Source organism: Stomoxys calcitrans, chromosome 3 (assembly GCF_963082655.1).
Source record: "Stomoxys calcitrans chromosome 3, idStoCalc2.1, whole genome shotgun sequence".
NCBI classification, from domain to species: Eukaryota; Metazoa; Arthropoda; class Insecta; order Diptera; family Muscidae; genus Stomoxys; species Stomoxys calcitrans.
The window spans coordinates 172,042,602-172,059,252 of NC_081554.1; the positions used below are offsets into that span (position 1 = coordinate 172,042,602).

General features: G+C 36.7%; 2 protein-coding genes across 2 annotated transcripts in view; one reads left to right on the forward strand and one right to left on the reverse strand.

Moving 5' to 3' along the window:
* Positions 1–16,651, forward strand: part of LOC106087697 (juvenile hormone acid O-methyltransferase-like) — a 228,752-nt gene that overhangs the window by 49,852 nt on the left and 162,249 nt on the right. The window lies entirely within an intron of this gene.
* Positions 9,763–15,763, reverse strand: LOC106087693 (farnesyl pyrophosphate synthase-like). Its single transcript, XM_059365686.1, has 6 exons — positions 15,690–15,763; positions 15,491–15,594; positions 10,871–10,944; positions 10,306–10,808; positions 10,009–10,235; positions 9,763–9,947 (listed from the first exon to the last, which is right to left on the reverse strand). The coding sequence occupies exons 1-6, from the start codon at positions 15,761–15,763 to the stop codon at positions 9,763–9,765; spliced, it is 1,167 nt and encodes a 388-aa protein (XP_059221669.1).

Sequence of the window (16,651 nt, forward strand, 5' to 3'; positions counted from 1 at the left end):
AGTCAAGACGCCTGATCGGTTTATGTGACAGCTATCTCTAGTTGTAGACCGATTTCAACCATACTTAGCACAGTTGTTGGAAGTCATAACGTCGTGCAAAATTTCAGCCAAATCGGATAGGAATTGCGCCCTCTAGAGACTAAATACGTCAAATCGGGAGTTCGGTTTATATGACAGCTATATCAGGTTATAGACCGATTTCAACCATACGATCAGTTATTAAAAATCATAACAAAACACTTCATTCAAAATTTCAGCCAAATCGGATAAAAATTGCGCCCTCTAGAGGCTCAAAAAGTCAAGACCTCAGATCGGTTTATATGACAGCTATATCAGGTTACAGACGGATTTAAAAGTTATTGGAAGTCACAACAAAACACCTCATGCAAAATTTTGCCAAATCGGATGAGAATTGCGCCCTCTAGTGGCTCAAGAAGTCAAGACCCCAGATCGGGTTATATGACAGCTATATCAGTTTATTGACCGATTTAAAACATACTTAGCACAGTTGATGGAAATCATAACAAACCGCATCATTCAAAATTTCAGCTAACTCAGATAAGAATTGCGCCCTCTAGTGGCTCAAGAAGTCAAGACCCCAGATCGGGTTATATGACAGCTATATCAGTTTATTGACCGATTTAAAACATACTTAGCACAGTAGTTGGAAATCATAACAAACCGCATCATTCAAAATTTCAGCTAACTCAGATAAGAATTGCGCCCTCTAGAGGCTCAACAAGTCAAGACTCCAGATCAGTTTATATGACAGCTATCATCTTATGAACCGATTTCAACCAAACTAAGCACAGTTGTTGGAAATCATAACAAAACACCTTATGCAAAATTTCAGCCAAATCGGATAAGAATTGCGCCCTCTAGTGGCTCAAGAAGTCAAGATCGGTTTGCATGACAGCTATATCAGTTTATTGACCGATTTAAAACATACTTAGCACAGTTGTTGGAAATCATAACAAAACACCTGATGCAAAATTTCAGCCAAATCGGATAAGAATTGCGCCCTCTAGTGGCTCAAAAAGTCAAGACCCCAGATCGGTTTATATGACAGCTATATCAGGTTATGAACCGATTTCAACCAAACTAAACACAGTTGTTGGAAGTCATAACAAAACAGCTCATTCCAAATTTCAGTTAAATCGGATAAAAATTGCGCGCTCTAGTGGCTCAAGAAGTCAAGACCCCTGATCGGTGTATATGACAGCTATATCAGGTTGCAGACCGATTTAAACCATACTTGACACAAATGGTGGAAGTCATAAGGAAACACCTCATGCGAAATTTCAGCTAAATAAGATAAGAATTGCGCCCTCTAGAGGCTCAAGAAGTCAAGACCCAGATCGCTTTATATCACAGATATATCAGCTTATAAACCGATTTCAACCAAACTAAGCACAGTTGTTGGAAATCATAATAAAACACCTCATACAAAATTTCAGACAAATCCGATGAAAATTGCGCCCTCCAGTGGTTCAAGAAGTCAAGACCCAGATCGGTTTATATCACAGATATATCAGCTTATAAACCGATTTCAACCAATCTAAGCACAGTTGTTGGATATCATAACAAAACGCGTCGTGCAAAATTTCATTGAAATCGGATAAGAATTGCGCCTTCTAATGGCTCAAGAAGTCAAGATCCAAGATCGATTTATAAGACAGTTATATCAAAACATGGACCGATATGGCGCATTTACAATTCCAACAAACCTGTAGTAACAAGAAGTTCTTGTGCAAAATTTCAAGTGGCTAGCTTTACTCTTTCGAAAGTAAGCGTGCTTTCGCCAGACAGACTGACGGACGGATGGACGGACAGACGGACGGACAGACGGACGGATATGGCTAGATCGACTTAAAACATCACGACGATCAAGAATTTATTTTCTTTGTGGGGTCTTAGACGCATATTTTGAGGTGTTACCAACGGAGTGGCGAAATTAGTATACCCTCATCCTATGGTGGAGGGTATAATAATTGGAGAAAAGAACACATTTTGTTTGAAAAAGGAAAAATAATGAGGAGCGAAAAGTACATACTCTTTAAAAGTTACATGCGATAAAATTTAAAACATGCGATAAAATTTTATGCTTGCGATAAAATTTTCGTATGGAAAATTTTATGCTTGCGATAAAATTTTCGTATAAAAAATTTTATGCTTGCAATAAAGTTTTCGTATAGAAAGGATAAAAATTTCTATAGGAAAATTTTATGCTTGCGATAAAATTTTCGTATAGAAAATTTTATGCTTGCGATAAAATTTTCGTATAGAAAATTTTATGCTTGCGATAAAATTTTCGTATAGAAAATTTTATGCTTGCGATAAAATTTTCGTATAGAAAATTTTATGCTTGCGATAAAATTTTCGTATAGAAAATTTTATGCTTGCGATAAAATTTTCGTATAGAAAATTTTATGCTTGCGATAAAATTTTCGTATAGAAAATTTTATGCTTGCGATAAAATTTTCGTATAGAAAATTTTATGCTTGCGATAAAATTTTCGTATAGAAAATTTTATGCTTGCGATAAAATTTTCGTATAGAAAATTTTATGCTTGCGATAAAATTTTCGTATAGAAAATTTTATGCTTTTCTATACGAAAATTTTATGCTTGCGATAAAATTTTCGTATAGAAAATTTTATGCTTGCGATAAAATTTTCGTATAGAAAATTTTATGCTTGCGATAAAATTTTCGTATAGAAAATTTTATGCTTGCGATAAAATTTTCGTATAGAAAATTTTATGCTTGCGATAAAATTTTCGTATAGAAAATTTTATGCTTGCGATAAAATTTTCGTATAGAAAATTTTATGCTTGCGATAAAATTTTCGTATAGAAAATTTTATGCTTGCGATAAAATTTTCGTATAGAAAATTTTATGCTTGCGATAAAATTTTCGTATAGAAAATTTTATGCTTGCGATAAAATTTTCGTATAGAAAATTTTATGCTTGCGATAAAATTTTCGTATAGAAAATTTTATGCTTGCGATAAAATTTTCGTATAGAAAATTTTATGCTTGCGATAAAATTTTCGTATAGAAAATTTTATGCTTGCGATAAAATTTTCGTATAGAAAATTTTATGCTTGCGATAAATTTTTGGTATAGAAAATTTTATGCTTGCGATAAAATTTTCGTATAGAAAGTTTTATGCTTGCGATAAAATTTTCGTATAGAAAATTTTATGCTTGCGATAAAATTTTCGTATAGAAAATTTTATGCTTGCGATAAAATTTTCGTATAGAAAATTTTATGCTTGCGATAAAATTTTCGTATAGAAAGTTTTATGCTTGCGATAAAATTTTCGTATAGAAAGTTTTATGCTTGCGATAAAATTTTCGTATAGAAAATTTTATGCTTGCGATAAAATTTTCGTATAGAAAATTTTATGCTTGCGATAAAATTTTCGTATAGAAAATTTTATGCTTGCGATAAAATTTTCGTATAGAAAATTTTATGCTTGCGATAAAATTTTCGTATAGAAAATTTTATGCTTGCGATAAAATTTTCGTATAGAAAATTTTATGCTTGCGATAAAATTTTCGTATAGAAAATTTTATGCTTGCGATAAAATTTTCGTATAGAAAATTTTATGCTTGCGATAAAATTTTCGTATAGAAAATTTTATGCTTGCGATAAAATTTTCGTATAGAAAATTTTATGCTTGCGATAAAATTTTCGTATAGAAAATTTTATGCTTGCGATAAAATTTTCGTATAGAAAATTTTATGCTTGCGATAAAATTTTCGTATAGAAAATTTTATGCTTGCGATAAAATTTTCGTATAGAAAATTTTATGCTTGCGATAAAATTTTCGTATAGAAAATTTTATGCTTGCGATAAAATTTTCGTATAGAAAATTTTATGCTTGCGATAAAATTTTCGTATAGAAAATTTTATGCTTGCGATAAAATTTTCGTATAGAAAATTTTATGCTTGCGATAAAATTTTCGTATAGAAAATTTTATGCTTGCGATAAAATTTTCGTATAGAAAATTTTATGCTTGCGATAAAATTTTCGTATAGAAAATTTTATGCTTGCGATAAAATTTTCGTATAGAAAATTTTATGCTTGCGATAAAATTTTCGTATAGAAAATTTTATGCTTGCGATAAAATTTTCGTATAGAAAATTTTATGCTTGCGATAAAATTTTCGTATAGAAAATTTTATGCTTACGATAAAAGGAACGTGATCTGTCAAATACTAATGCATGAAAATCCTAACCTCAAAAAAATCACCCTTTATTTAAAATTGCAAGATATGAGAGAAAATTTTCTCGCAAGCATAAAGTTTCTATCATATTCATCATTCTTAAATTTTGTTTTTTATTACTTTTCCAATTCTTACAATTGCAGTTGAATTTGAGTTGTACGTGTGTGTAAGAGCCTTTTTTGTGATGATGAGCATGATTTCTACAGAAGCATCTGCCATTTGGCCTAAGGAATATTGAAATACTTGAAAAAGTACTTCGTTGATGGATTTTTGAAATAGGTCTGGCGATAGTCTGTCTTTGATTATTGTGGCATTGGATGCGCTAAAAACCTACACAAATGTGTTGTGGTATTACTTCAACGACACGCATGAGAATGTGGTCATAAAAATCACGTCATGTGAGCAATGTTGGCTGATGGTGATGGTGATACTGATGATGTGAGCTCTGTTGTGATGGAATTGCATGTTTGCCAGATTACTTTGCTTTATCTCCCACCATTCGTGGCAACATTTACTTCGCTTCTAAAATGAATCCTGATGTACATTGCCATGGTGTTGATGCCAAGAATTGGGGTTAGTACAATTTTTTTATTGGAAATGTTTTTTTTACACTGTGCTACAAGCCTTTACACTTACCATACAAACAAAGAAATGCCATCCTACTAACGAGCTTATTGAGTTGGGCTTGTGTTTGACTGGGCTTTACAACGAAAAGTATCTCCCTATGTGAATTCAGTTAGTCCGAATCGGTGTAAAACGTCTGTAGCTCTGAAACCAAACTACGGAATTTGATTTCTTTGGGAAAATGGAATTTGCAATTCCCATACGATGTGGGTAAGCTTTCGGCTTATATTTGAAATTGTCCCAAGGACTTGCCAAATGCAATCCATGTTCCAGGGTGTGCTTATTTCTTGCTCGTTTTTTGACTTTGATGCTTAGTGTCACCATCGTAGCGTCCTTACTGACCCTAGCTAACAGTTTTTGCATCTGGCACCCATGGTAATGTATTTAGCAATGCTGGTCCTTCACTCTCTTTCTCGGTCATGTTGGCATGTTGTTGCCTTAATACCATCTTACCACACAGACACTAACAAGCAACAAAACTCAAGTACAGCCTTTCCTGCACTTTACTTCGTGTTTTGAACTACTAACTACTACGAGTATATGAACTATCTTTGGGCAAAGCTAAATGGTTTGTTTGTTGGTTTACACTTCCATTAACCCATTTTTTATGCGTGGTATTTGAAGTTACTATGTACTGCTACTACTGCTACATCGGCTTATGATGATGTTGATGTCTAGTGCCTCATTTGTAGTTGAATTTGTATTGCAATTAGCGAAAAAGGCATGTTACCATATCTCGGAGTTTTATTTGCGAAAAATTGTTTTCGTTGTCCCATATTTGGGGGATGCGAATAAAGTGGTACTCGAACATCGTCGTTATACTAGTACAATGCATAATGGAAGGGGTTTTTATACACCTCAGCATAGTATGGGGGTGCACTAGTTTCCATTTATGGTGTTTAAAGTCATCCATAAACGAAGTATAGGTTCAATAACGGCTAATAGGTCAAAAACCTATTGGTTTTAAAGGTCCCCAAAACGACCTATATATCTCCAAAACTACCTATTGGTCTCCAAAAAGATCTATTGGTCTCCAAAACTACCAATCTCAAAAACGACCTATAAGTCTTCAACGCGACTTACATGTCTCGACCTATGTGTCTCCAAAGAAACATATAGGACTCAAAAAACCACATATAGGTCTCGAAAATTAATGATCAATAACGACATATTGGTCACCAAAACAAAAATATGTATCCAAAACCACGTATAGGTCTCCAAAATGACCTACAGGTCTCAAAAATTACCTAAAGATCTCTTAAAACCACTTTTAGGTATATACAACGACCAATAGGTGTCTAAAACTATTCACAGGTCTCCAAAAAAAGAGCTTCAGGTCTACAAAATAACCTATAGGTCTACTAAACGACCTATAGGTCTCTAAAATGACTTATAGGTTTCCAAAAACAATCAAAATGTCTCCAAAAACGACCAAAAGGTCTCCAAAAACACCCTTGAGGTCACCAATAACGACCTCCAAAACAACCTATATGGCTCCAAAAACCTCCTATAGGTCTCCAAAAGACCTACAAGTGCCCAAAACAACTTATTGATCTCCAAACACCACTTACAGGTCTCCAAAACCACCTATAGGTCTCCAAAACTCGACCAAAACGTCTCCATAAACGACTTAGAGGTCACCATTTACGACCTGTAGCTCTCGAAAATTACCTATTACTCTCAAAAATTGCCTATAGGTCTACAAAATAGCCTTATGGGGTTGCAAAATGTCCCTCAGGTCTCAAAAAGACCTAAAGTTTCCTAAAAGTAAACTATAAATCTCCAATATGACCTATTGCTCTTCATAAACTAACTATAGGTTCCCACAAACGACCTAGAGGTATCGAAAAAGGCTTATAGTTCTCCAAACTTGAACTTATGGTATCCGACAATATTTGTACTTTAGGCCCAAAAACGACAAAAGGTCTCCGACATGACTTATAGTTATTCATAGACGAACTAAATGTCTTTAAAAACAAGTTATGGGTTCCCAATAACATATATACATAGGTATTTATACATGACATTTATATTTCCGTAAACGATTATCAAGTCTTAAAAAACGGCCTTTAGGTGTCCATAAACAGCTTTTAGGTACTAGTGACCAATAGATCTTCAAAACGACCTTTGTTGTCCAAAAATGACCCCTTGAAAACGACATATAAGTCTACAAAATAATCCATAGTTCTCCAAAACTATCTACTGCTACTACTACATTTCCCATGAACATTCCCCAAAGGAAAAGGGGATACTCTCTCATATCAATGAGTACAGTCCGATTAAAGTTTAAGCTCAATATAGGTTTCAAAAACGACCATAGGTCTCAAAGCGAAGGTCTCAAAAAAACCATTTGCAAAATGACTTATAGGTATCCAAAATGACCTATTGGTATCCACAACGACCTATAGGTATCCAAAACGAACCATAGGTCTCTAAACCGAACTATGTCTCCAAAACGACCTATGTCTTCAAAACGACCTATAGGTATCCTAAACGACTCATAGGTCTTCAAAAGAGACATATAGGTATTCAAAATGACCTATTGGTATCCAAAACGACCTATAGGTATCCAAAACGAACCATAGGTCTCCAAAATGACCTATGTCTCCAAAAACGACCTATAGGTATCCTAAACGACTCATAGGTATCCAAAGCCACCTATGTCTCCAAAAACAACCTATAGGCTTTCAAAAGGGACATATTGGTCTCCAAAGGAGACATATAGGTCTCCAAAGGAGACATATAGGTCTCCAAAAACGACCTATAGGTCTCCAAAAACGACCTATAGGTCTCCAAAAACGACCTATTGGTCTCCAAAAAGACTCATAGGTCTTCAGAAGAGACATATAGGTATCCAAAATAGACATATAGATCTCCAAAAACGATATATAGGTCTCCAAAACGACCCATAGGTCTTCAAAGCCACCTATGTCTCCAAAAACAACCTATAGGCTTTCAAAAGGGACATATAGGTCTCCAAAAGAGACAATTAGGTCTCCAAAAACGACCTATAGGTCTCCAAAACGACTCATAGGTCTTCAAAAGAGACATATAAGTCTCCAAAATAGACATATAGATCTCCAAAAACGTCCCTTAGGTCTCCAAAACGACCCATAGATATCCAAAGCCACCTATGTCTCCAAAAACAACCTATAGGCTTTCAAAAAGGACATATAGATCTCCAAAAGAGACAACTAGGTTTCCAAAATCGGCCTATAGGTCTCCAAAAACGACCTATAGGTCTCCAAAAACGACCTATAGGTCTCCAAAACGACTCATAGGTCTTCAAAAGAGACATATAAGTCTCCAAAATAGACATATAGATCTCCAAAAACGTCCCTTAGGTCTCCAAAACGACCCATAGATATCCAAAGCCACCTATGTCTCCAAAAACAACCTATAGGCTTTCAAAAAGGACATATAGATCTCCAAAAGAGACAACTAGGTTTCCAAAATCGGCCTATAGGTCTCCAAAAACGACCTATAGGTCTCCAAAAACGACCTATAGGTCTCCGAAACGACTCGTAGGTCTTCAAAAGAGACATAGAGGTCTCCAAAATAGACATATAGGTCTCCAAAACGTCCCATAGGTCTCCAAAACGACCCATAGGTATCCAAAGCCACCTATGTCTCCAAAAATAACCTATAGGCTTTCAAAAGGGACATATAGGTCTCCAAAGAAGACATATAGGTCTCCAAAAACGATCTATAGGTCTCCAAAAAGACTCGTAGGTCTTCAAAAGAGACATATAGGTCTCCAAAACAGACATATAGGTCTCCAAAAACGTTCTACAGTCTCCAAAACGACCCATAGGTATCCAAAGCCACCTATGTCTCCAAAAACAACCTATAGGCTTTCAGAAAGGACATATAGGTCTCCAAAAGAGAGATATAGGTCTCCAAAAACGACCTATAGGTCTCCAAAAAGTCTCAAAGGTCTTCAAAAGAGACATACATGTCTCCAAATTAGACATATATGTCTCCAAAAACGTCATGTAAGACTTCAAATGACCCATTGGTCTTCCAAGCCACCTATGTCTCCAAAAACAACCTATAGTCTTTCAAAAGGGACATATAGGTCTCCAAAAGAGACATATAGGTCTCCAAAAACGACCTATAGGTCTCTTAAACGACTCATAGGTCTTCAAAAGAGACATATAGGTCTCCAAAATTGACATATAGGTCTCCAAAACGACCCATAGGTATCCAAAGTCACCTATGTCTCCAGAAACAACCTATAGGCTTTCAGAAAGGACATATAGGTCTCCAAAAGAGAGATATAGGTCTCCAAAAACGACCTATAGGTCTCCAAAAAGACTCATAAGTCTTCAAAAGAGACATATATGTAGGTCTCTCTCCAAAACAGACATATAGGTCTACAGAAACGATCTACAGGTTTACACAGACGACCTAGAGGTTTACAGAAATGACCTATAGGTCTACAGAAACGACCTATAGGTCTACAGAAACGACCTATAGGTCAACAGAAACGACCAAGAGGTCTACAGAAACAACCTAGAGGTCTACAGAAACGACCTAGAGGTCTACAGAAACGATCTACCGGGCTCCAGAAACGACCAATTGGTCTCCATAAACGACCTAAAGGTATCCATAGTCCACCTGCAAATCTCCCAAAACGAAAATTAGTCTCCAAAATCGAGATTTAAAGAAAAATTGCTTATTAACATAGTTGACTTTTATAAAATGAATGAGAAAAACATAAGAAATTATGTGGTTTTGTGCACTTTCGAACTCTCATAATTTATCATGTTAAACGACTTCTGTGACGATACCAATAAACATATCAAACTAATTTTGTATTGACCTTCCTTCCTTCCTTCTTTCCTTTTCAATTGCTTTTATATCCTGCACCTTTTTCCCCTTCGCTTCATTCCTGAGCTTTGTTGACTAATGAAGATCACTTTGGCGCATTCTGTCTACCACATGCATCATGGCTATTGCAGGCACCTCATTTGATGCTCTCTGAATCTCCGAAGTTATCTCGGCAATTATGTCTTCTTCAAAATGTACATAGAGATCACCAATATTAAGGATGTTATATAGGTCTTTAACTTGTTGCACCATATGGGAATCTTAAATTGGAAGGATTAGATGTGCAAGTGCTACCAGTTATGTTTTGACTTTATTATTTACCTTTTTTCCCATAACATTCCATCATAATTTGTTTTTGTTCCTTTGAGGCTCTTTGCATGCATTGAATAGCTAGCCATGTACATTTATTCGCCTCAATGTCAGTGCCAATTTTTTCCGTTGCCTTGGGACTGCCGTAGATATCGAAGTAATCATTTTGCAGTTGCAAATAAAAGGCCATTTTTAGGGAAACGGATTTTGTCTTCTGAAAACTTAAGGGATTTGTGTTACTACAAAACAAGGGGAAAAGATATACAAATCAATCAATGTATCGAATATTGTTGCAAGGTTTTAACATACCCTGCCAAGATCATGGCTGCAGCAAAGGGCAAATAAAAGGCACAATACCCATTTTTAAATTCGACTGTATATCTATACATTTCCATGGTGAAAGATTCCACGGGCATTTGAGAGAGCTGCATATCCAAAGCTTGACCACAGGCTGCTACCAAAATCATCTCACGGAAATTATCCACCAGCTGCGTATAACATTTGAAATTTCGAAAATGCTTGTCAAGCAAATAGAAAATCATATTCTCAAATATTAGGGTATCATTTATAGCACTGTTGCCAATTGAGTCTAGCTTATGCCAGCAGGGTTTACCAAATCGCGTGATACTTTTGTCCATAAGGTCATCTTGTATGTTAAATGTCATAAATAGCAGTTCCATGCACCATCCCAAAATGTTCAATGATTTGAGATCTGCTGATGAAATATGTGGGTTTTTTCTCACATCTCTGAATGTGGGTATTAAAATTTTCGAACCTATGTGATGTATATCGCGTAGATTATAATCCAAAGCCTGCATAGAAATATTAAAGAAAAGTTCATGCGATTCAAATACAGATGGACAGAGAAACTGACCTGCGTTAATCTGTCATTCAAATGATACAAATTGTGTTTCTCGATAATATCCTTTTTGGCCTCTTGCAAATAGGCTAAAAATAAAAAAAAAAACCTAGAAAAAAAACGTTAAGTTCGGATGGGCCGAACTTTGGATACCCACCACCTCGGGTATATATGTGAACCACCTTTCATCAAAATCCGGTGAAAATTGCATACCTTATGGCCCATAGCAGTTATATCGAAATATGTTCCGATTTGCACCAAATTCTTATTTGTAAAAAATCATTGTTCAATTGTGTATAACAAAATATTGGTCTTTTTAGTAGCTACAACTGAAAATAAACCGATCTGAACCATATACGACACGGATGTCGAAAAGGCCAACATAAGTCACTGTGTCAAATTTCAGTGAAATCGGATTATCAATGCGCCTTTTATGGGGCCAAGACTTTGAATCGAGAAATCGGTCTATATGACAGCTATATTTAAATCTGGACTGATCTGGGCTAATTTAAAGAAGGATGTCGAAGAGCCTAACACAACGCACTGTCCCAAATTTCGACGAAATCGGACAATAAATGCGCCTTTTAACGGCCCAAAACCTTAAATCGAGAAATCGGTCTATATGGCAGCTATATTCAAATCTGGACTGATCTGGGCTAAATTAAAGAAGGATGTCGAAGAGCCTAACACAACCCACTGTCTCAAATTTGAGCGACATCGGACGAAAAATGCAACTTTTATGGCCCCAAAACCTAAAACCGAGAGATCCGTCTATATGGCAGCTATATCCACAACTGGACAGATCAGTGCCATATCGCAGAAGTATGTCAAGGAGCTTAATTTAACTCACTATCCCACATTTCGGCGACATCGGACAATAATCGCGCCTTTTATGGGCGCAAGACCTTTAATCGAGAGACCGGTCTAAATGGCAGCATATCCAAATATGAACCGATCGGAACCAAATCGAAGAAAAATTTCGAAGGGCCCAACACAACTCACTGTCCCAAATTTCAGCAAAATCGGATAATAAATGTGGCTTTAATGGGCTTATGACTCTAAATCGGAGGATCGGTCTATATAGCAGCTATATCCAAATCTGGACGGATCTGGGCCAAATTGACGAAGGGTGTCGGAGGGCCTAACACAAGTCACTGTCCCAAATTTCAGCAAAATCGGATAATGAATGTGGTTTTTACAGGCCTTAGACCCTAAATCGGAGGATCGGTCTATATGGCAGCTATATCCAAATCTGGACCGACCTGGGCCAAATTGACGAAGGATGTCGAAGGGCCTAACGCAATTCACTGTCTCAAATTTCAGCAAAATTGGTTAATAAATGTGGCTTCTATGGGCTTAAGACCCTAAATCGGAGGATCGGTCTATATGGCAGCTACATCCAAATCTGGACCGATGTGAGTCAAATTGACGAAGGTTGTCGAAGGGCCTAACACAATTTACTGTCCCAAATTTCAGCACAATCGGATAATAAATGTGGTTTTTATGGATCTAAGACCCTAAATCGGAGGATCGGTCTATATAGCAGCTATATCCAAATCTGAACCGATCTGGACCAAATTGACAAAGGATGTCGAAGGGCCTAACACAACTCACTGTCCCAAATTTCAGCAAAAACAGATAATAAATGTGGCTTTTATGGGCCTAAGACCATAAATCGGCCGATCGGTCTAAATTAGGGCTATATCAAGATATAGCCCGGTATAGCCTACTTTCGAACTAAACCTGCTTATGGACAAAAAAAAAGAATCTGCGCAAAGTTTCAGCTTAATAACTCTATTTTTAAAGTCTGTAACCTGATTTTAACAGACAGACGGACGGACATGTCTAGAGGGTCTTAGATTTTTACGCTGATCAAGAATATAAATACTTTATAGGGTCGAAAATGGATATTTCGATGTGTTGTAAACGGAATGACAAAATGAATAAACCCCCATCTTTCGGTGGTGGGTATAAAATCAAGTAAAACCGTTCCAAGTTCAGCCGGACCGAGTCTAATATGCCCTCCGCCATGTATTCTGCTAAATATGTGAGCTATATATAGCTTTATACACCGATTTGGTCCGTACTTGGCAAGGTTGTTGGAAGTCATAACAAAACACTACATGCAAAATTTCAGCCAAATCGGATGAAAATTGTGGCTTCCAGGGGCTCGAGAAGTCAAGACCCTAGATCGCTTTCATAACGAAACACGTTGTGCGAAATTTGAGCCACATCGGATTGGAATTGCGCCCTCTAGTGGCTCAAGAAGTCAAGTCCCCAGATCGGTTTATATGGCATCTATATCAGGTTATGGAAAATTTTCAATCATACTTAGCACAGCTGTTAGAAGTCATAACAAAACATCTCATGTCAAATTTCAGCCAAATCGGATAGGAATTGCGCCCTCTAGAGGCTAAAGACGTCAAGACCCCAGACCGGTTTATATGACAGCTATATCAGAATATGGACCGATTTTAACCATACTTGGCGCAGTGCTTGGAAATCATAACAAAACACCTCATGCAAAATTTTAGCCAAATCGGAATCCGGCAAATCAGATAGGAATTGCGTCCTCTAGTGGCTCAAGAAACGAAGATTCAAGATAGGTTTATATGGCAGCTATACCAGGTTATGGGTCGATTGAAACCATACTTGACACAGTTTTTGAAAATCATAACAAAACACGAAAATTTCGGCCAAATTGAATAGAAATTGCGCCCTCTAGAGAATGAAGAAGTCAAGACCCCCGATCGGTTTATATGACAGCTATATCAGAATATGGAGCGATTTTAACCGTACTTAGTACAGTTGTTGGAAGTCATAACAAAATACCTCATGCAAAATTTTAGCCAAATCGGATAGGAATTACGCCCTCTAGGGGCTCAAGAAGTCAACATCTAAGATCGGTTTATACGATAGCTATATCAGGTTATAGACCAATTTCAACCATACTTGGCACAGTTGTTGGAAGATATAACAAAACAGCTCATCCAAAATTTCAGCCAAATCGGATAGGAATTACGCCCTCTAGGGGCTCAAGAAGTCAAGATTCACGATCGGTTTATATGACAGCTATATCAGGTTATGTACCGATTTGCACAACGACATATAGGTATCCACAATAACCTATAGGTCTATACAACGACCTATAGGTCTTCACATCGACCTATAGGTCTCCGCAACGATCTATATGTCTCCAAAATGACCCATAGGTCTCCAAAACTACCTATGTCTTCAAAAACAACCTATAGATCTTTAATAGAGACATAAAGGTCTCCAAAAACGTTCTATAGGTTTCCAAAATGACCCATAGGACTCCAAAATGACCTATGTCTCCAAGAACAACCATATAGGTCTCCAAAAAGGACATTAAGGTCTCCAAAAACGACCTATAGGTCTATACAACGAGGTCTCCACAACTACCTATAAGTCTCCACAACGATCTATAGGTCTCCAAAATCACCCATAGGTCTCCAAAACTACCTATGTCTCAAAAAACCACCTATAGATCTTTAACAGAGACATATAGGTCTCCAAAAACGTTCTATAGGTTTCCAAAATGACCCATAGGACTCCAAAATGACCTATGTCTCCAAGAACAACCTATAGGTTATCAACAGAAACACATAGGTCTCCAAAAGAGATATTAAGGTCTCCAAAAACGACTTATAGGTCTCCAAAAGCGACTTATGAGTCTTCGAAAACGGCACATAAAACTCCAGAAACGATCCATATGTTCCTTAAATGACGCACATGTCCCCACAAACGACCAGCTCTCCATAAAATACATACAAGTCTCCAAAAATGAAATGTTCCAAAAATCAGATGAGAATTGCGCCCTCTAGTGGCTAAAGAAGTCAAGATCTAAGATCGCTTTTTATGGGAGCTATATCAGGTCATGGGACGATTTAAACCATACCTAACACAGTTGTAGCAAGTCATAACAAAACACCATGTGCAAAATTTCAGCCAAATCGGATAGAGATTGCGCCCTCTAGAGAGGGCGTCAAGACGCAAAATCAGTTTATATGACATCTATATCAGGTTATAAACCGATTTCGACCATACTTAGCACAATTGTTGGAAATCATAACAAAACACCTTATGCGCCCTCTAGAGGATCAAGAAGTCAAGACCCCAGGTCGCTTTATGTGGCAGCTATATCAGGTTATGGTCCGATTTCTATCAAACTTTGCACAGTTGGTGGAAATCATAAAATACTTCTCGCAACATTTCAGCCAAATCGGATAGGAATTGCGCCCTCTAGTGGCTCAAGAAGTCAAGATCGAAAATCGGTTTGTATGGCAGCTATTTCATAACATGGACCGATGTGGCCCATTTATAGTCCCAACTGACCTTCATCAATATTAAGTATCTGTGCAAAATTTCAAGGGGCTAGCATTACTCCTTCGAAAGTTGGTGTGCTTTCGGCAGACAGACGGATGGACGGACGGACATGACTAGATCGACTTAAAAGATCATAACGATCAACAATATATATACATTATAGGGCCTTAGACGAATATTTCGAGGTGTTATAAACAGAATGCCGAAATTAGTATTGCCCCTATCCTATGGTGGAGGGTATAAAAAAAATTATACTAAATTTTACATTTTGTTAAATTTCTACCATACCATAAACATGAGAATGTGAGTACTTCTCGGTGTGCGAGTATAGATCATTGGAATTGTCAGAGGTATGCAGGTTAGATAGTCTGCTGGATGTGGTGGTGAAAACTCTGTAAATAAAGAGTTGTAAGTAGCAATTCAAACTCAAACTTATTTTAGTTTATTTTGTTTTCCGTGTCCATATAAGTTTCGACTACCCAATTACCTGAATTCGTTGCTTTTCATAGACCATTGGCTTGGTCCTATAACTTTCCAAAATTTCCCAGTAAATGCTATCATTTTCCAGTTAAAGTTCTGTCCCCTTTGACTTGCAGCTTAAAACTGATCACCATGAATGTTAAGCTTATTGCTTAAGTCTTAATAACATTAACGCGATGCCCTTCATGTTTGTTATTGACAAATGCACCATTAGATGGAGGTAGGTATATTGTAACGCCTCGCATTACTGATCTATGAACTTATAAAGTGTAAACATTATTGTTTGTTGTAGCCATGTTGGGCCGTCCGTCTGTCCATACGTTCATCGACTACCAAATGAAACCCTTTGCAACTCAAATTGAACTTAATCAGATGTATGCACACTTCAATTATATTGGGTTGCCCAAAAAGTAATTGCGGATTTTTTAAAAGAAAGTAAATGCATTTTTAATAAAACTTAGAATGAACTTTAATCAAAAATACTTTTTTTACACTTTTTTTCTAAAGCAAGCTAAAAGTAACAGCTGATAACTGACAGAAAAAAGAATGCAATTACAGAGTCACAAGCTGTGAAAAAATTTGTCAACGCCGACTATATGAAAAATCCGCAATTACTTTTTGGGCAACCCATAGAAGATCTCACATATCAATGAGTGCTGTCCGATTCAAGTTTAAGCTCAATGATAAGGAGTCTCCTCTTTATAGCCGAGTTCAAACAGGGTGCCACAGAGCGACACTTCTTTGGGGAGAAGTTGTTACATGGCAAAGTACCTCACAAATGTCGCCAGCATTTGGAGAGAAAAACCACCGTAGAAAAATTTTTTCATATGTTCTCTCCAACCAAAATCACAAGTGGACCTATAAAGACAATATGGATATCAAATGAAAGGTATTGAAGAGTAGAAAACGAATATGGGTTCAAGTACCATGGAATTTGCTCTAACTAAATGTCGCCCTAAAATGTCTACA

Excerpts from the sequence above, each read along its gene's own strand:
- LOC106087693 (XM_059365686.1), bottom strand. The coding sequence starts at position 15,763 with ATGATAGCATTTACTGGGAAATTTTGGAAAGTTATAGGACCAAGCCAA. Across the intron at positions 10,945-15,490 it reads CTCACATTCTCATGTTTATG|CCTATTTGCAAGAGGCCAAA; the intron begins GTATGGTAGAAA and ends TTTTATTTTTAG. Across the intron at positions 10,236-10,305 it reads GCAGCCATGATCTTGGCAGG|TAACACAAATCCCTTAAGTT; the intron begins GTATGTTAAAAC and ends CTTGTTTTGTAG.